At 43.8% G+C, this 20,439-nt stretch overlaps 1 protein-coding gene across 1 annotated transcript; it reads left to right on the top strand.

The window, feature by feature from the left end:
- The first annotated feature begins 512 nt into the window (after nt 1–512).
- On the top strand, nt 513–20,337 carry MRPS15 (mitochondrial ribosomal protein S15). The gene is made up of 8 exons (XM_075604531.1): nt 513–723; nt 10,558–10,611; nt 11,040–11,115; nt 11,950–11,998; nt 17,011–17,095; nt 18,294–18,352; nt 18,575–18,766; nt 19,756–20,337. The coding sequence occupies exons 1-8, from the start codon at nt 609–611 to the stop codon at nt 19,843–19,845; spliced, it is 720 nt and encodes a 239-aa protein (XP_075460646.1). The 5' UTR covers nt 513–608; the 3' UTR covers nt 19,846–20,337.
- Nucleotides 20,338–20,439: the final 102 nt, after the last annotated feature.

Raw genomic sequence — 20,439 nt, 5'->3', positions numbered from 1 at the left:
TTCAAATGATCAGCACTGTCCTCTAACAGGTGACAATAACTGCTAATTAGTCTGACTCCAGATGATCAGCACTCCCCTCTAATGAGTGACACCCAGTTCTAGTTAATGACTCTCACTTCAAATGAGCAGCACAGACATCTGAGTGACTCTCACTCCTAATTAAGTCTGACCCCAAATGAGCAGCACAGACCTCTGAGTGACTCTCACTCCTAATTAAGTCTGACCCCAAATGAGCAGCACCGCCCCGAGTTACACTCAATGCTGATTAATGAGTTTCACTCCATATGATCAGCACTGCCAGCACAGTAACACTCACTCCTAATGAGTCTACCCCCGATGATCAGCACTCTGACCACTGAGTGACACTCAATGCTTATTAATGAGTCTGACCCCCAAATACTTCCCTCTAATGAGTGACACTCACTGGTTGTGTTTTAAGGTCCCAATCTACAGTATCCCCGCCCCTCACTGACTCCAGATTTGATTACTCCCGCCTGGTGGATGTGTTCTTGGCTGTTCTGGTCTGATCCAAGATGTCTGCGCCCATGTGAAGTGTTGTGCCCGCTGTGTTGTGCCCGCTGTGTTGTGCCCGTAGTGTGGGGCTCGCGATGTTGATCATGCGGAGAGCGATGAGCTCGGCCTGGGCCTGGGGCCGAGCATGTGCAGCAGGGAGCCGGTTTCCTGTAGGGGGGCAGAGAGGCCAGGGAGCCCCGGAGGAGACACGTGAGTGAAAGCGGACAGCACATGACCGCACCAAGGGGACAGGCGATATAGATGTATATACTCATATAGTGAGCAGTAGTATATTGCTCGGCCTATGGAGATATGTATAATATATATTTTTGATGGTTTAAATATACATTTTCTTCAACTAACCTGGAGTGCTTTATTCTTCCTCTGAATCCCTGATGTATGACTTTATATTACTGACTTATGATAGGTGAACATGCCAGTACATCATTAATACAGAAAAGGTCATGTATGTATATCTTTATTTATATAGCGCCATTAATGTACACAGCGCTTCACAGCAGTAATGCATGTGATAATCATATAAATAACAAATAATACAAATAACTTGTGATGTACCTGGTAATTATCCTTTACCTGGCGCATGGCGCTGGAACCCGGTGCCGGGTACTTCAGCAGAAGAGGACAGCAGCTGCTGGCGGAAAGAGAGGCGGATGTCAGCCGGCAGAAGACGACCGCGTGTGGTGGAGGGAGAGAAGGGCGGCAGCCTCAAGAGGACGACAGCAGCCGATGGCAGAGGGAAATGAGGATGGCAGCCTGCGGAGAGAGCGAGAAGGATGACAGCCGGTGGGAGAATAGGACCATATGAGCAGGAGCAGAGCGGCACAGGAGGACAGCCGGAGAGGATCTTTGCTGTAGCAGCGGCAGACACCGGAAGTGAAAAGACCTCCGGACTGCTGGGGCCACACTGCTCCTGCTCACATGGTCCTCTCCCTCCACCGCTGCTGTCATCCTCCTCTCCCTCCGCTTCTGGCTGTCGTCCTCCTCTGCAGGCTGCCATCCTCCTCTGCAGGCTGCCATCCTCCTCTGCAGGCTGCCATCCTCCTCTTCTTCTGCCGCCGGCTGCTGTTCACTCTCTCAACCGCCGCGGTCGTCCTCTGGAGGCTGATGTCCTCCTTCTCTACACCGCCGGCTGCTGTCCTCTTCCCCCTCCCCTCAAACACGGCCAGATAATTTTAATTTTTTTCCCTGGGTACCCGGTGTTTTTAAGGACCAGGTACATCACTACAAATAACACATAATGGGAATAAATGCTTCACACATAAAAGTAACATTTAGGAAGAGGAGTCCCTGCCGTGAAGAGCTTACATTCTAATTGGTAAGTAAGAAGAACGTACAGAGACGTTAGGAAGATGTTCTGGTAAGTGCGTCTGCAAGGGGCCAGGGTCGATGTATGAGGTGTATAGTATCAGCCACGGAGCTACTCATATGCTTCATTAAGGAGGTGTTTAAGGTGGGTCTTGAAGGTGGATAGAGAGGGTGCTACTCGGATATTGAGGGGAAGGGCATTCCAGAGGTGTGTGGCAGTCAGTGAGAAAAGTTTAATGCGGGAGAGGGCTTTAGATACAAAAGGGGTAGAGAGAAGACATCCTTGAGTAGAAGGTAGGCGGATGTTGTATAGTGAGAAATTAGGACTGAGATGTGAGGGGCAGAAGAGTGTAAAGCTTTAAAGTTGAGGAGGATCGAGTATGTGATAGGAAGCCGGGAGAGGAATTTCAGAAGGGGAGACGCTGAGGCAGATTTAGGAAAGCGTTAAATGATTCTAGCAGCAGCGTTTAGGATAGATTGTCAGACGGGAGACGGCAGGAAGGCTGGGACAGCAGGAGTTTACAGTAGTCGAGACGGGAGAGAATGAGGGCCTGTGTCAGAATTTTAGCAGCAGAGCAACAGAAGAAAGGGTGTATCTTTGTAATATTGCAGAGGAAAAAACAACAGGTTTTGTCTACATTTTGAATGTGAGAGAAGTCAAATGTGACCCCTTGGCAGCGTGCTTGTGATACTGGGTGTATGATAATGCTTCCAACAGTAGTAATACTGTAGAAGGAGGTAGTAAGGCCTGATTAGGGAGGAAATATGAGGAGCTCCGTTTTTGACATGTTAAGTTTGAGTCGGCGAAGGGCAATCCAGGATAGTATAGCGGCGAGACATTCAGAAACTTTGGTCTGTACAGCAGGTGTAAGGTCAGGGGTTGAAAAGTACATTTGTGTGTCATCAGCATAGAGGTGATATTTGAACCCAAGAGATGTGATTAGGTCACCTAGAGAGAATATGAAAAGAGAAGCGGTCCAAGGACAGACCCCTGGGGTACCCCCACAGAGAGATCGATAGAGGAGGAGGTGTTGGCAAAAGAGACACAGAGTACGATGGGAGAAGGAAGAGGAGATCCACGATAGAGCTTTGTTACGGATGCCAAGACTATGGAGAATGTGAAGAAGAGGGTGGTCCACAGGATCAAAGGCTGCAGAGAGGTCGAGTAATATGAGCAGTGTCTTTGTCTTTAGCAGCATGGAGGTCAGTAGTTATTTTAGTGGGGGCTGTTTCAGTTGAGTGAGCAGTGCGGAAGCCAGATTGTAGAGGGTCTAGGAGAGAATAGGTGTTGAGAAAATGGAGCAAGCAAGAGAATGCAAGGCATTCAAGGAGTTTAGAGACAAAAGGCAGGAGGGAGACAGGATGATAGAGAGACAGGTGATGCGTCCTGTTTTTCAGTAATGGTATAACTTTTGCATGTTTGAAGGAGGAGGGGAAAGTATTAGAGTAGAGGGAGGAGTTAAAAATATGTGTGAGCGTATGGATTAGAGTAGGAGCAAGAGGAGATGGGAGGCAATGGGTCAAGAGGGCAAGTGGTAGAGGGAGAAGAGATCAGTAGTGATACATCCTCCTCTGTGACAGCGGAAACAGAGTCTAGGAACGCGAGAGGAGAGTTAGGAAGAGGTGTAGGATGGGAGGAGGATACAAAGGAGATGTCTTGACGTATGGGTTCCACCTTTTTCTTGAAATAATTAGCAAAGTTCTGAGGTGAAATGGAGGATGAAAAACAGGCAGCAGAGGGCGGTCTGAGTAGGGAGTCAAAGATGACGTGTGTTAGACTTGTGCGTGTTGATTAGTGAATAGTAGGGTTGTTTAGCCTGGGAGAGGGCAGAGTTGAAATAGAATAAAATACATTTCTAGTGAAGGAAGTCTGTGAGAGTGTGAGGTTTCCTCCAGAGGCGTTCAGAGGAACGAGTGCAGGAACGCAGCATGCGCGTGTGGGAATTTAGCCAGGGTCTGAGGTTAGAAGGGCTTGAACGGCAGAGAGAAATGGGAGCATGTGGCAAGAGAGGAGGATATGGCAAGAGTTGTAGTTCCTGACCAGGTTGTTAACTAAATTGATTTCACTGTATTATGTCAACAAGTTTTTCCTTCGTAGCTTGTTAATGTGTTAAACTGTTGTAATCTAACCTGAAACACTAAGATTATTATAAAGTGTGTTCAAAATGTCCTCCCGCTGAAATGCCTGAAGATGAGAGCGCCACTGTCTAATTGCATAATCGATACCCGGTTGATCCAGCTGCTCCCGCTACTGAACGATATGTTGTTTTACGAAATTTGTTTTTTTAGTCCTCCTAGTGACCATCCTTTATCAGGAGTATTTTATGTATGAGTTTGGGACCATAATTCTTGCTCTGTCTCAAGCACTTTTTATAACGTGCTTATCTTCTTCGCTAAACACCATTTTCTAACTATGCACTTGATGAGGTCATCATGCCGTCACCAATTCCAAAGATTATCAAATAATTGTTCAATGTAATAATCTACTCTGACAAATCTTTAATTGCTCACATTTTCATGAAAAGGTAGGGATTGTTCCTGTTCCCCATGGCAGTGGGCACTGTAGGGTTAAATTCATCTTTAGCTTAAGTAGGACAGGAAATTGAATTCTGCAGGTAGTACCATAAAATGCCCCTCCCACTACCTGCAGATAGTCTTTTTCCTGTTCTGCAGCTACGAGTAGTGTTTTTATTTTGTTAAAGGACTCACCTCTAACAAGTGCTAGTGAAATTAATACATGGGGTTGTCGGCCTCTCTCCTCCTGCAGCTCTGATGCACCGTGGAGGGTTTCTGTTCAGAGACGAATGTGATCAGGCAGATCTCGGATGCGCCACAGTATGCAGCGGGAATAGAGCAGATGCTGGGACATGGCTGTCATGGCGTCCCACATGTTTGAATAGCGCGCGCCTGGCGGTGCAGAGATACCTTCAGCGCTCTGATTAGGCAAACTGACGATGACAGAGAGGTGACGGAGCAATAGCCTCAGAAAATGTAAAGCAATCTGCAGCATGGAATACTGTGCGGAGAGGAAGTCAAATCAGCTACAAGAAGCTGACAAGATTGCAGAAATCAGCACTGAGGCTGTTGCAGGCAAATGGTAGCTTCCTAAAACAGGGCGAGTTTTAATGTAGAGGAGAGAACTAAAGAGAGTTGATTATGTAGAACTAAATGCATGTTTTTTGTCGGGTTAGTTCCTCTGTGACACAGTCAGAATAGGGAACTTCTAAAGTGGCAATGGAGGCTCTGCATGAGAAAACTAACATTTCTAAGAAAGCTCAATTGTGGGCAGCATGTGATAAACCTGCATTAGAAACTAAGAAACTCTGTGGAGATTGTCTTAAAGCAGCAGCAGGTGATCCAAATGAACAGATGAATACTTTTCTGTCATGGATTAAAGATACAGTAACTCAGAATGTTGAGTCAGCAGTACAAGCAGCGACTAAACCAACACAAAAGAGATTAAGTTTGAATAAAGTGAGGGAATCCTCATCTGACCAATCAGAGGTACAATATCCACATTTCTCTGATGCAGAATACTGTGATTCCTCAGAGCAAGAGATTCAGACAGAATAATTAGAATTCTATCTAGAAATGGTGGATAACCTCTAATAAAAGTAGAGGGAAACATTGGAGTTAGAAGATAAAAAAAGTGCAGATACATTATTTGGGGGAACCCAAAGAAAGACCAGGTGTTCTCCGATCCATCAAGTGTTTAAGGATAGAGTACAAGCCTGATAGAAAATTGATGATTCCCAAGAAGTTCAACAAAATGTATCCTTTTGGACAAAAGGACGTGAAATTCTGGGAATTAACTACAAAAATTGATGCAGCAATATCTAGATTTACAAGGAAGACCACCCTACCAGCTGATGACGAAGCATCATTCAGAGATGTGTCGGATAGAAAGATGGAGTGTTCTGAGAAAATCGTACCTGGCGGCAGGAACAGTGTGCTGCAAACCTGTGATAACCACGTCCGTATCGAGCTATGCGCAAATGGATCTCTAATATTGAGGAAGCATTAGAGGAAGAAGTCAAACGAGCTTCAATTCTAAAAGATTTATCAGAGATCAAGTGGGCAGCCAACTACATTGCTGAAGCTCCACTTGACGCAGTGGCATTAGCAGCCAGATCAATGGCATATTCTGAAACCACAAGAAGAGCAACTCCTTCTTGTGGATCAGGCAGTAGATGGCGGATTTAGCAAGTGTAAAAAAGTTCAAAATGTTCTCCGTAAACACCATTATTCAGGAAGTAAAACCTTACAATTGGGTGACAATCAATAGTTCTCAAAGACGCCTACTTGCACATTCCAGTAGCAAAGAAACATCAGAGGTTCCTCAGATTCTCAGTAAATCAAGGGCTTTACCAATATATGTCTCTTCCATTTGACCTAACATCGCCCAGAACATTCACGAAGGTGTTGGCACTGTTGATAGCGGAATTAAGAAATATGGGCATACAAATATACCCTTACTTAGAGACCTACTGGTAAAGTCGCAAAGGAAAAAGCATTTATTACAAGACAGAGAGGTATATTACAGAGGGAACTCAAAAGAGATGGGTTCAAAGCACCCCACTATTTGCACTCATTACCAAGGTAATAATTAGATGCTCCTTTATGCCAGACAGTCGGATCCCTTGCAGGGAACTGTGAGCGACGAAAAAACAAAAAAGTTTTTTATTACATAAATAATTATACACTCAATAGTTAAAATGATAAAATTCCCCACAGAGGAGTAGTGGAGAAGAGAGGAGGGATTTTCTTTTACTGAGTTGCTACATTAGTGTCAGCAGTCAGAGAAATCCCTTTCTTCCCCTGCGGTTAGTATGGTCATGCGGTATCCACCGTCTATTGTCAGTGGGAGTGGACAAGGGCTGGACATATCGGAGTACAGACCTCCTTATAAATACTTACGTCAGGGTCTGATGAGTAGACTCCTCCCCCTAAACAAGCGCGTAGAACGCGCGAAACATATGTTGGGCTGAATAGGACATCGCGAGAGTGACGTCACACAGGAGTGCATGCGGTTGATGCAGATCATACACACACGGCTTGTATACCATTTTTTCCACTGCTCGGGTTCGCTGTAACCCTGTGTTGCTCTGATTTATCTACACTTTTAGTGGCTGCAACCAACTTGGTATTAATGTACAGGCTAAGTGTGTGTATTTTGATATGACAGAGTGATACTATGAATCAGTAATACATTGCTGGTTTGGTTGGTATATATCAGCAACACAAGGCTTGTATACCTCTTGGGTTCGCTGTAACCCTGTGCTGCCCTGTATTTATCTACACTATTAGTGTCTGCAACAACCTTGGTATAAATGTACAGGCTATGTTGATATGACAGTGATACTGTGACTTGTTAACACATTGCTGATTTACTCTCCATTAAGATCTCGTGCCATAGACAGGGTTAACAACTTACCTTGATCCTGGGTAATAAGACTGTCCCAGTAAGGGAAATTCATAGTTTGGTATAAACTATACCTTAACAACAGGCAACAATAGATTGCTACTTATTATTACCCATCTGCAATTGAATGTATTAACATTCCCACTGACAATAGATGGTGGATACCGCATGACCACAGTAACCGCAGGGGAAGAAAGGGATTTCTCTGACTGCTGACACTAATGTAGCAATTCAGTAAAAGAAAATCCCTCCTCTCTTCTCCACTACTCCTCTGTGGGGAATTTGATCATTTTAACTATTGAGTGTATAATTATTTATGTAATAAAACTTTTTTGTTTTTTCGTCGCTCACAGTTCCCTGCAAGGGATCTGACTGTCTGGCATAAAGGAGCATCTAATTATTACCTTGGTAATGAGTGCAAATAGTGGGGTGCTTTGAACCCATCTCTTTTAAGTTCCCTCTGTAATATATATTGTTTACCTCCCTTGCACCTACCCTTCCACAATTAGGACTAAGAATATATAGGCGAGCAGTTTTATTTATTTTTTCAAGACAGAGAGGTAGTAATATCATTTCTACAACATTATGGCTGGGTTGTAAATGAAAACAAGAGTCAACTAATTCCAACACAATCTTTAAAATTCCTGAGACTATAATTTCATACGGCAGAAGTTTGTTTGCCTCACTCAAGGGCCCAAGACATTGGGATCCTGACGCGCACTCAGGACAGCAAGCATCACTTCTGCGGCAGATTGTATGAAACTCCTGGGAAAATTCACGTCAACGCTAAATGTGGTAAAATGGGCAGGGCTTCATTTGAGGCATCTAGAACAAAATTACTTGCCGCAATTGAACGGAAATCCAAATGATATGACACAAGAAATATACCCATACTCAGGATCAACTGAGAATGCCCAAAATCTGATAAAAGGACATACGCTACACCAAGTGCATTGGTTAACGATCCTCATAGACGCCAGCAGCGCAGGTTGGAGAGCACAGATGAGAGATCTAGTGGTGGAAGGTACTTGGTCAGCAGAAGATCAGTATTTACCAGCAAATCTGCGAGAACTCAAGGGAGTTCAGAAAGTGCTAGAAGCATTCCAAGGTTACATAAGATGTGGAAACATACAAATAAGATCCGACAATAGCACCGTGGTAAAATATATAGCCAAACATGGAGGAACAAAGAGTGAAAGACTGAAATTAATATCAGAAATCCTGTCATGGGCAGAAGGCTATGTCACAAATATGACAGCCATACATATACCAGGGACACAAAACAAGACTGCAGATTCTCAGTCGCAACAAAATTCACCCTGGAGAATGGGTCTTAGACAGCCAAGTATTTCACGAAATAGTGAAGTGCTGGGGTTAACCCAAAGTAGACCTGATGGTCACATACCGCAACAAAAAAGGTGGACTGTTCATGCACAAGGCGATTTCATCCCTGTGCAATGTAGACAATGTCCTTAGTTTCAAATGGCAATTCAAACGGGGATATTTCTTTCTTCCAGTCCCTCTTATTGCAAAATTATTGAGGAAGATAAAAATCTTGCAAGCAGATAGAAGACCATGATTTGCCCATCTAATAAACATGGTTACTAGATCAAGGCCCGGTGAGACATCCAAATCCCAGACAATTAGCTCTGGTGACTTGGAGATTGAGTGGAAAGTCCTAAGGCCGCGTCCATAGTCACCGCGACAGCGCACAGCCGTTTTTTTTCCGCCGCAATTTTTTTATTTTGTCGTGCGACGGCCGGGTCACGTGCGCGGTTCAGCCAATGAAATCGAACCGCTCACGTGATGTCACGGGCACGCCTCCGACATGCCTCCCCATCGTATCTCCTCCAGATCCCGCAGGCCATGGATCGCCACTGCAGCAGGCGCGCACGACACCATGCACTCTGTCGCACGCACCTACTGTACTATATCCGTGGCCTAAGAGACAAATGATGTTCAGATGGGACAGTACGGACTGTTAGAAGCAAGGACAAAGTTTACATCGACTGTCTACTATAGAATTTGGCTTTGTTTCAGGGACTGGTGTGTAAAACTGAAGACAAGTTCTCGCCAACCTCGGTGACATTGGTAGAAGGATGTGACAGAGGACAAGAATTTGCATTATTAGTACTATTAGAGAAAAATCTGGCAGCTGAAAGGCTCATCATTCGTTTCTTGGAAGCAATCAAAAGATTAAGGCCACAAATCAGGAGTAGAGTTCCTTCATGGGGCTTCTCGCTGGTTTGGAATTCTCTGACGGTACGTCCTTTTGAACCTATACATCAAATATCGTTGAAGCTACTGTCATGGAAGATAGCATTCCTCAAAGCCATAATTTCAGCAAGGACAGTGGGAAAAGCTACAAGCTATCTTGCAAAGAACCGTTCCTTATCGTTCACCAGGATAAGGCAGCCGTGCAACTAGTTTACCATTTCTTGCCTAAAATGGTATCTCCATTTCACCTTAACCAAGAAATTGTCCCATTTTTCCCAAATGCGGGGAATAAAAACGTGGAAGTATAACACAATCTCGATGTGGGGAGGTGTTTGAAAACCTATATCAACCGGGTGCAAGGTATCAAAGTCGGATAGGCTGTTTAAGTACCTTTAAGTCTAAAGGCTTATTCAACAAGGGCCATGGCCACATTATGGGTGTTTAAGGCACAGGCATCACCTGCAAGGCAGCCGTATGGTCATTATTTAACAGATTTATGAAATACTACAGGCTGGAAATTCAGGCCTCAGCTGAGGCAAGCTTTGGTCGCAAAGTACTTCAGTCTGTAGTACCCAAATAAATATGCGTTGAAACTGATATTGGTGTTATTTATTATTACCCTCCCTTATTGTATTGGGAACGTCCCTACAGTGCCCACTGCTATGGGGAACAGGAAAAGAGAAAATGTCTCCAACTTACCGTAAGTTTCTTTTCCTGGAAGCATATGGCAGTGGGCAAAGAGTGCCTGCGGGTAGTAGGAGGGGCTTTTTTATGGTACTACCTGCAGAATTCAATTTCCTTTCCTACTCAAGCTCAGGATGGACTTAACCATACGGTGCCCACTCCCATACGGTGCCAGGAAAAGAAAATTACGGTAAATTGGATACATTTTTTTCTTTTCTGCAAGACCTGACAAAATAAAAGGGGTCTCGTTTTTTCTGAACTGTGTGTGTGTGTGTGTGTGTGTGTGTGTGTGTGTGTGTGTGTGTGTGTGTGTGTGTGTGTGTGTGTGTGTGTGTGTGTGTGTGTGTGTGTGTGTGTGTGTGTTTCTCACGTGTTTTCTCATGTCCTTCTTTTAGGAACATGCCTTATTCATGCGGTTAGAAATTATGCCCGGAGAAGAAAGAGACAAGGTAAATGCTTTAGAGCTGATTGAATTACATGTGTGTATAATGTACTCAATATCTGTGGGCCCCGCAGGTTCCTGAGATTCTTACCGTTAATGATACTGATATTACTTCCTATTTTCAAATCCCATGCGTCATGCGGGCCAATAGGCAGCCATGACAGAGTACATTGTGTTTCCACTGAAACAGGGTACCTTTACCCTCTGTAAGTATCTCTGGAACGGGGATGTCCCCAGAGTTGTACATCGTGCAGTTCAGCTCCCGGGACATCCTTTACACAAAGGTGGGCGTGCCAAATGAATAACCGCGATTGCTGCCGTAACCCCTCTGATGGCAGGTGGCACCGCACCGCATTGCTGTGAACTTTTTTTATATATATATATATATATATATATATATATATATATTTAATTCTATTATCTAATACTTTCCAGAAATTCAAAGCCAGCTAGATGACCTGCCACCCACAATGCTGAAGAAATCTTATATCGGGATACAATTGCCAGACGCGTGAGTGAGGACTTGTGGGAAAGTGGCGGTGGTGTTAAAACCATCCCTATTGTGGAATTTGGGGAGGGAACTGCTTTGTATAACGCCACAAAGTATATCCCAAATTTTCCAGCTTCCTCTTCTAGGAAATATTATACCAACGTTTGCTTCTCCTCTGTAACCTTGACATAGTACGCTGAAGTTTTGCAGGCACTATATGTGACATTTTAGAGATTTAATAAAGTTTCCCTCATTTTAAAGCAGCATTTCATTCAAAATCCTATTTTATTTTTTTAATATTTTTTTATTTATTCTTTAAATAAATCATTTGTTGTATTGGATAATTCTGTATTTCTCTTCCATTCTTTATGTCCTTCTTAATGATTTTGAATGTAGTAAGCTTTATTTGGTTTCTATAGCCACTATTTAGGATGTCACACCCACTTCCTTTTTTGCAATAGGCATCCATATTGCGTGCCCTGGGAAGCAGGATCTTCATCGATCAATCACGGAAGGACGGGTTGATTGGCAACTTAGATAATTGCATTGACTTAAATTTAAGGAACTGCTGCGTTTATTAAAACAAAACAAAGCGGACCAGGCAATGCCGCTTTAAACTGTTGGAATCGTGATTGTTACATATGCACTGTGTACACACACCACTGCTCTTATAATGCTTCAGAGCCAATTTGAGCAAGGTATCAAAAATTGACAGCAAGACTCATCATTTTTTGCTTATAGGAGATGCTTACATTTATTTTACAAAACATTGGCTGATTGAATCTGCAATGCTGTGCGTTTATTTTGGGGATAGGTAAATGTGAAAAGCTGACTCGTCCTTTTCCCCCCCTGCAGTGTTGATGATGTTGTTAAGCGGCTTCTGAGTCTAGAAATGGCAAGTCAGGTGAGTATCTCTGCGCCTGTCTATCCTGTGCTGCCGGATGGGATGAGCATGTGATGGAAACTGAAGTTGGGAAAGTGGCAAGATACACAGAAAAGGCATAGAGATTCACTAGGAAAACGCTCTAGTTTATACCGTGTTGTGGGATGAGCGATTTTAAACCTAATAGGACAAAGGTTCATAACACGGGCAAAACAAAATTTGAAATGCCATCAATTTGTGGATTTTGTCATTAAATTGTTCTAGTGTTGTCAAATTTCAGTTAAAACGGTAATGTCTGGCCAATTAAATTCTCACACTATTGTGTGGTATTGTACGATATTATAAGTAAGCCTGGTTTCCACTGGCAGTCCAGGCATCGGCAACAAAGTTGTCCAGAAAGGCCGACTATTGTCTATCACAGGGGTGGGCAACCTACTTTTCAATGTAGCCACAGGTGTGGCGAATTAGAAGTGAAAATAGCCACACCATGTAAAAATGGAGGTATTATGTTGCGCATGTGAAAACAAGTTTATAAATTCCCAGGCCCGTTCTATAGTGTGTGCGCGCGTGCACGTGACACATGCTTTTTGTGTGTATGCTGTGAGCGAGTGAGATACTGTGTGTGTGTGTGTGTGTGTGTGTATATGTGTGTGTTATAAATACGTTTGAAATAAATAAATAAATTCTTTAATAAATTATTTATTAACATACACATACACACACATTTCAGCGGCGGTAGCAGCGCGAAATCTTTCTTTTCCTCATCTTCCCCCGTCGGCTGGTTACACGCTCACTGCCGTGCGCACGCGCGGCACCATTATAGAAAGGCTGACTAACCTCAGCCAACTTTAACTGCCGTGCGCACGCGCGGCACCATTATAGAAAGGCTGACTAACCTCAGCCAACTTTAACTGCCGTGCGCGCGCCCGGCGCAGCAAGCGCACGCACTATAGAACGGCCCTCAGACCGCAAACTCCCTCATCCTCTCACCCCCCCATCATCCTGCTCACGCCACCACCACTACCATCATCATCATCATCTCCTCACCCCAATCATCATCATCTCATTTAATCCCCCCTCATCTCCCCCAGCACCCTTGTCCTCTCCCAGCACCCTTGTCCTCTCCCAGCACCCCTTGTCCTCCCCCCAGCACCCTTGTCCTCCCCCCAGCCCCTTTCAGAAGTCCCCCTCATCATTATCAGTCCCCCTCCCCCATTCCTACCAGATCGCGGCACAGAGGCGATGGAGGCAGTGGTGGAGGGACGGGGGGGGGAAGCGCAGCAGCACGTCACCTTCAGCTGGAGCCGGCTCGGAGGGGAGCGTGGGGGTGAGGGAGGGGAGTTCGTCACACCGCTAGAGCGCGCTCCTTCCCTACCAGGGGAGGAGAAGGGGGGGGGGGGGGCGCACAAGAAGTCCCGGCGGCCCTGTTCGCCACAGTTTCAGTGCCAATTCGCCACAAGTGGCGAATGGCGACAGAGTTGCCCACCCTGGGTCTATCACAACAATCAAGCACAGTCTTGAAGTCAAACAAAAATGTAAATACTGAATACCCCTTTAACTCACATTATTGCAATTTTGAGAATAAATACATGTAATCAGAAATGGAAAAATCCAGAGTGTGTAAAATTTCCACCCTGGCACCTGTGCACATTGATGACTGACTTGTCAATCACCGCTGCGACATCAAAGCCAGATCTGGCACGCTGGGACCAGCAGAGCTAAATGCACAGTGTGTGTGTGCGCGTGCGTGTGTGTGTGTGTGTGTGTGTGTGTGTGTGTGTGTGTGTGTGTGTGTGTGTGTGTGTGTGCGCGTGTGCGTGTGTATTATATATTGCTCAGAAAAATGTTAAAGAAATGCAAAAAGGGAAAACTATATAGCGTAATATGTTGGTTTTTTTTTATTTAAATATTATTTTTCAAAAATGGTAAGTATTGCATTGCATGTGAGTGCAATACTTACTGTCTTTGCCTTTTTTCTGCAACATTTTTCTGAGCTATATCTTGATTATTGTTTGTATATGTAACTGTGTGTGTGTGTCAGTTGTGAGTGTGTGACATACGCATGTGGCAGAGATGCGGTATGAGTGTGTCCCAGATACACACTGTCTCACACAGTGAGACAGAGCCACTGATGGGGGTTGGGGGGGAATGCCGTCCCCCTCCCCTCCCACTTAATAAAACACTGGCTCCTAAAAAAAATTTGTCCACCCCCCAATATCACAAATGACAATATAATTAGCAACAAACCATGCGAAATTTTAAAAACACAAAATTCCTTATTCTCAGGAAGGCCGTGATGTATATGAATAATCATAAACATTTTGCACAGTGAATAATTATCACTGCCACCAGGATGACAAAGTAAAGCTACAGGTTCTTGTTGTACAGTGTTGTTTGTTACTGCGTTTACCAATTTATTTTCATTTAAAATATTTAATGTCTCTGAAATCGTTAAAGCAAATTGTCTTAAAATGTAGTACAAGCTGCAAAATAATACATTTAATTTTTTTGTATCAAGAATCCTGTTGGAGATGTACTATTTTTATTTTATTTTTTTTATCACTTCTAAAAGACATTTCCAAGATGGGGGCTGCACCGATTTGGTTGAAACGTCTGTCAGATCTAAGTTAGGATGGCTGAAAGGTAGCCCCAAAATTATTACCTGAATCGGTCAAGATGTTCGGCCTGTGGAGAGAGAAATAGAAATGTCAGGGATGGCGCTCTCAAACAAGCAATCTCGGTGCACCTTAGAGGAGAATAAGTGCATGTGAATAGTGATCACAAGTCAAAGTGAACAGTGTATAAAACAGTGTGCAAATATAAACAGGGATATAGAGTTGGGAATAACCGATCACTAAGAACCAAAAAAAGTTTCCAACCAGAAAAATGACCCGGCACACTTAAATGCATAAAGTGAATAAAACGAGTCCTCCACTTAACCTTCAAACAACAACCGTTTCCCAGTTTCTTCATAAGCATTGGTTCCAAGGAGATGAGGGAGTGGGGGACATTAATCATATGTGAAAAAAAAATGTATAAAAACACCATAGAGTAGTATTGTAAGGACTGATATGGACAAGAATTCAGAAAAACCTCCAGCACTTATACTCACATGCTCGAGCTTGGATGTGTTTTTAAATTGGGAGCCACGTTCAAACCGTGTTATAAACGGATCCGCGTTGTAGTGGATCGCGCTATAATGGGTTTGAGATGTATATGGAGTTCAGAATAAGTAAGCCTAAGGCACCTACCTAATGACTGTAATTGTGTCAGATCCAACAGGACTAGAACCCACAACCACTGCTTTTCAAATACGTGAATCAAAGGAACCGCCCAATCTGAGGCGGATCCAAATTCGCAAAAAAAATATGCCCATCTCTAGTTAAGTCCCACCCTCTAGCTGAGAGAGAAGAGGAAAAAACTCTTCACTTGTAGGAGATCCTATAATTAGCCACACATTTCCAGGCAGTCCTTTTTTTTCTGTCCTACTAGCTGGGGTAGAGTTTATTTATTTTTATCTAGAAATTTTGCGGCTTACCTGACTGCCCTTTTCAGCCTTAACCATGGAAGTTTTCAGTCTCTCTCTCCCAGTGAGGGCCTGATATTCTCAAACCTGGGTACTTGCTTAATGGGGGAAGCCAGGGCAGCAAAAGACAACCCTCCTGCATGGTAAACAGGATGCGGGCATGTTTTATTAACAGAGAATTGATGCGCAGCTTGCCGCCTGTACATGCAGGCACGCGCGGCGTCTGCCTAAGCTTGGGAAATGTGTGCTTGGATGCCCGCGAACGTGATGTCACGCAACCATGTGACCAAACCAGGAAGTACAAGTGGCAGGCAGCATGGAGCATACATGGAAGTCCTGAATTGAACAAGTTGAAAGCTCACAGAATAAATTTGAAGCTAATAATAATAATATATTTTCTTGTATAGTGCTGCTAGTTTTATGTAGCACTTTACAGAGACATTTTGCAGGCACAGGTCCCTGCCCCATGGAGCTTACAATCTGTGTCTGGTGCCTGAGGCACAGGGAGATAAAGTGACTTGCCCAAGGTCACAAGGAGCCGACACCGGGAATTGAACCAGGTTCCCCTGCTCCAAACTTAGTGCCAGTCAGTGTCTTTCACATTCAGAAAGTGAGATCGACTCTTCGTTCTCCCGTCGGGAGCAAGAAAGGGACAAATGGCATCCCAGGCAACCATAGGGCACTGGTTAATAATGGGTATTGCCAAGGCTTATTCTGTTCAAGCAAATCGGGCTCCAGAATGTCTAGGAACGCATTCTACCAGATAACCGCTTTGTGGGCAGTGAACGATCGGGCAATGCCCACTGAATTGTGCAGGGCAGGAGTTTGGTCCTTGATGGATCTGTTTTATAAGACTATCATTTAGACATTGAAGCATCAGCAGATGCACGTTTTGGACGCAAAGTCCTGCAGTCTGTTGTGACTATGAATAAATAGTCATGTTTTGCGGTATTTGTAACTTGTGGTGTACTTTATTTCCCTCCCTTTATTCTGGTACTGCTTATGCACTTCCCACTACCATGGGACAACTAAGGAAAGTGGAAATGGATATCCTACTTACCGTCATTTTTATTTCCTGGATAGTCCCAACTGCCGTGCGCACCAATCCCATCCCTTGATTAGGGGGAATTATATTAATATTGTAAGATTTATATTTTTGAACTTTAACACTACAAGACTACCTGGAAAGGAGAGGTATAGCTAAATATAGTATCTGCCACAAGTGGAGTTTTTTTTTTCCTGTCCCATCTCAGCTAGTGAGTGGAATTTAACCCATCGGTGCGTACGACCATGCTGACTATCCAGTAAATTAAAATTACAGTAAGTGGGATATCCGTTTTCATATATATTTTAATATTCGTGTGTAATATATGAGACAGTGAATTTCTTGAAAAATTCAAACCGCACAAGAGGGGAACAGCCCTAATAAATAGGACGAGTTAGTCCATTGGCCTAAACACCGAGTCAGCGTGATCTGTTCCTATCCGTTTTCTTCTTTTCCTTGTAGAACGAGAAACTCCAAATCAAAATACAGCAGCTGATTGACAAGGTGAAGAGAAGCCCTATTGACACTGGGTCCACTGAGGCACAGAGTGAGTATATCATTCATCAACTGAGCAAAGATGTGCGCACAGTGAATCCCTTTAGCTTAGGCTGCGTTTATAGTACTGGCTACAGCGACGGCTTGCAGCCGCAAAGCAACTCAATGTATAGTCCGTAGCGATCAGCCATAGTGGGTACGACGGCGACGTGAGACGTCACAGCTACCAAAATCGCTGTAGTCAAAATAATTTGAGATTTACAGAGACAGTCGCACCACGTGACTGCAGCAGCCAATCACATAGCCCCTTGCCCCCACGACATCGCACACAAGTGTGCAACTTCTGCGACGACGATGTGTGACATCACGGGTAGTGACGCTGTAGCCAGTACTATAAACGCAGCCTTAGACAGTCTAATGCTAACATCTTGTATTCATAAAGTCTTACGTGCTTATTCTTTATACTGTGGGTGTTTAGCAACAGCCATTCATTTACACACAGCTGGGGCACCCATCTTCCATATGAAGAGGCAATTGGTTGGTTCTCCCATAAACCTTGTATGGCTGAAAGCCCCCGAGGAGAGGTTTGAGAACCGGAAGCATGCTTGAAGCCACCTGTGGTGGAATGCTGGCAGGACATTTGTACTGATGTGGCCTTGTAACATACCGATTTTAAATATTAAGCTGTTAGCTTATTCTTTTCTAAGTGGGACAGTATCTTTAAGAAGTTAAGTGTCCAATTTCCCTAACCACGATCAGTGTTTTGCTGGAACTTGCACTATCCCATGTGCCTGATTGCATCCGTTCTTGTGCAAACTTCTCTAACAGTAAAAGGGTTTGGTGAGGGGAGAATACAGTACTACTGTAATTGAGACTTGCAGGATTTTGAAATGTTTGTTTAAGCTCCTGCACAATTCATCACTAGAGGGGCATTTAATTATTTTCTAAAACGGGCAGTTATCGTGACTGTCTATAATCATTACAGCTGCCAGCCTTATTGTGAACCTATAACTAAAGCGGTATGGTCAGGAGCTTTGTTGTGGTGCAGTTAGTTAACCCCTTTGCGGCCAGCAACAGATTTCTCAGTCGCAGTGTACAGTGGTATAAAATTATGATTAGAGTCGCTGGGTCCTGCTAACACTTTGTGTGTGTGTGTGTGTGTGTGTGTGTGTGTGTGTGTGTGTGTGTGTGTGTGTGTGTGTGTGTGTGTGTGTGTGTGTGTGTGTGTGTGTATGTGTCTCTCTCTGCAGTTGCTATCCTGACGGCCAAGATCCGGAACTATCAGGAGCATATTCAGAAGCATCACAAGGTGAGCTGCCTGCAGCTGTGGGGGAGTGTGTGGTAAACTGGATTATGTAGGGGCATCGGTGGACAGGAGAAGACAGGCTGCTGTTTGGGGGGGGGAGGGGGAGAGAATGTTACGCTCACTTTCTCACACTCCTTTTGTTTCTCTCTCAATCTCCCCTCTTACACTGTTATCTTTCACACCCCCTTCCTCCTCCCCCCGTCTTTCACACTCATGGTTTACCAGGACATGGCGAACAAGCGCAAGATGCTAATGGCCATTGACCGGCGCAAGAAGATGCTGAAATACCTGCGCCGCACGCGATACGAGACGTTTGAGCACGTGTGCACGCAGCTGGGCATTGAGTACACCTTTCCACCGGAGTATTACAGGCGGGCAACCCGCAGGTGGCTGGCAAAGAAGGCATTCTGCATAAAGGTGTGTGTGTGTGTGTGTGTGTGTGTGTGTGTGTGTGTGTGTGTATATATCTATCTATATATCAACTGTAAATATTACTGTATGTTCATTTGCATGTCTTAGACAGGTCTGCAACCCTGTCTTTCCCCATTATCGCCCAGCATACAGCGCTTCCACTGCAGCAAGGGATTCTGGGAAATGACATGCAAATTTGTACGTCATTTGCATGTCATTTCCCAGAATCCCTTGCTGCAGTGGAAGCGCTGTATGCTGGGCGATAATGGTGAAACACAGGTTTGCAGACCTGTCTAAGACATGCAAATGAACATACAGTAATATTTACAGTTGCTTTATGTTTTACTGTGGAGGGTTTTTGTCACTTTTTTTACCCACCATAACCTTAATAATTGTGGTGTGTATGTATATATATATATATATATATATATATATATATATATATATATATATATACATATATATATATAGTAATATTATACTAGAAATATAATATATATATATTATATTATATTTCTAGTACAAATTACTTTTAATTCTAAATTACACTTAATTACACAAAATTACACTTACCACACCATGGCTGTCCTGTCCAATATTATTCAAAATAGTTCATGGTGTTTAAGTGTATTAATATACAGATTACATCTAGCCATCTCTATCTATTCTCTTCGTGCTGGTGGATAATTTTTTCAAATCTCAATAATATTATTTAACACAAACCAGCTGTTTTTAATATTCCACTTGCCCACAGTGCACAGGGAGGTGACTTTGCGTCTTGCCTAAGCACACCAATGTTGCTGGGTTTCTATTGATCTCCTGATTGTATGAGTGATTAGGGTTAGTGGGACATACATATACTCGTATGTTAAACAGGCTGACACCATCGCTCAGTTTCTCAAGTCTGGGATTCCACCGCCTGAAGTGTTATTTTTTTATTTTATTTTTTTATAGTCTGGACAGAGGGTTTAACCTTTTTTGGTATTTTAATTCAGGTGTTTCACGAGGTGAAGAGACTGCGGGCTGCAGGACTACTAAGGAAGAAGAGACCAACACGAGTGAAGACGCTGGGAACGCCAGTGTGAACAGGACGTCCACTGCAGGGAACGCCAGTGTGAACAGGACGTCCACTGCAGGGAACGCCAGTGTGAGCAGGACGTCCACTGCAGCCACTTGGCACTAAATCATTACGAAGGATAAAGGCCACTCTATTAGCACTGCACATCAAAATCCTGTCACTCTTCTGTGTCGCGTGATCTATTAAACTGCAACTATCAATTGTATTCAAAATGTGCCGCTGTCAATCTGTGATCTTCCTCTGCAAGCAGAAAACACCCACAGGAGCGGTCATTGCTGATACCACTGATGACCATCGATAACCAATAAAAAATCAATACAATACCTAATTATTTTCTTGGTCCAACACTTCTGAAAGCCTGACACGTGATTATACAGCATCCCCAAGAGCAGATCACATTTATTTTTTGTTAGAATTTTCCATCGTCTTTGCTGGCCTGTTTTATTATGCTTTGTGCAGCTGATCCGTGTGTCCTTGTCAGATAAATTTGTCTTTTGAACATCGTATTCTTGTGTTTTTTATTTCTGTCTTGACCGGGGATCCTTAACAGGTGATGGCTTTCCTGTAATCTGCGCTGAATACTTGTATTGTCTGTTTCTGA

Source organism: Ascaphus truei, chromosome 6 (assembly GCF_040206685.1).
Source record: "Ascaphus truei isolate aAscTru1 chromosome 6, aAscTru1.hap1, whole genome shotgun sequence".
Classification (NCBI taxonomy): domain Eukaryota; kingdom Metazoa; phylum Chordata; class Amphibia; order Anura; family Ascaphidae; genus Ascaphus; species Ascaphus truei.
Note: the sequence above shows the minus strand (reverse complement) of the source record. Positions and strands in the feature narration are given on the sequence as shown.

Excerpts from the sequence above, each read along its gene's own strand:
- MRPS15 (XM_075604531.1), top strand. The coding sequence starts at position 609 with ATGTTGATCATGCGGAGAGCGATGAGCTCGGCCTGGGCCTGGGGCCGA. Across the intron at positions 10,612-11,039 it reads CCGGAGAAGAAAGAGACAAG|AAATTCAAAGCCAGCTAGAT; the intron begins GTAAATGCTTTA and ends AATACTTTCCAG. Across the intron at positions 11,999-17,010 it reads GTCTAGAAATGGCAAGTCAG|AACGAGAAACTCCAAATCAA; the intron begins GTGAGTATCTCT and ends TTTTCCTTGTAG.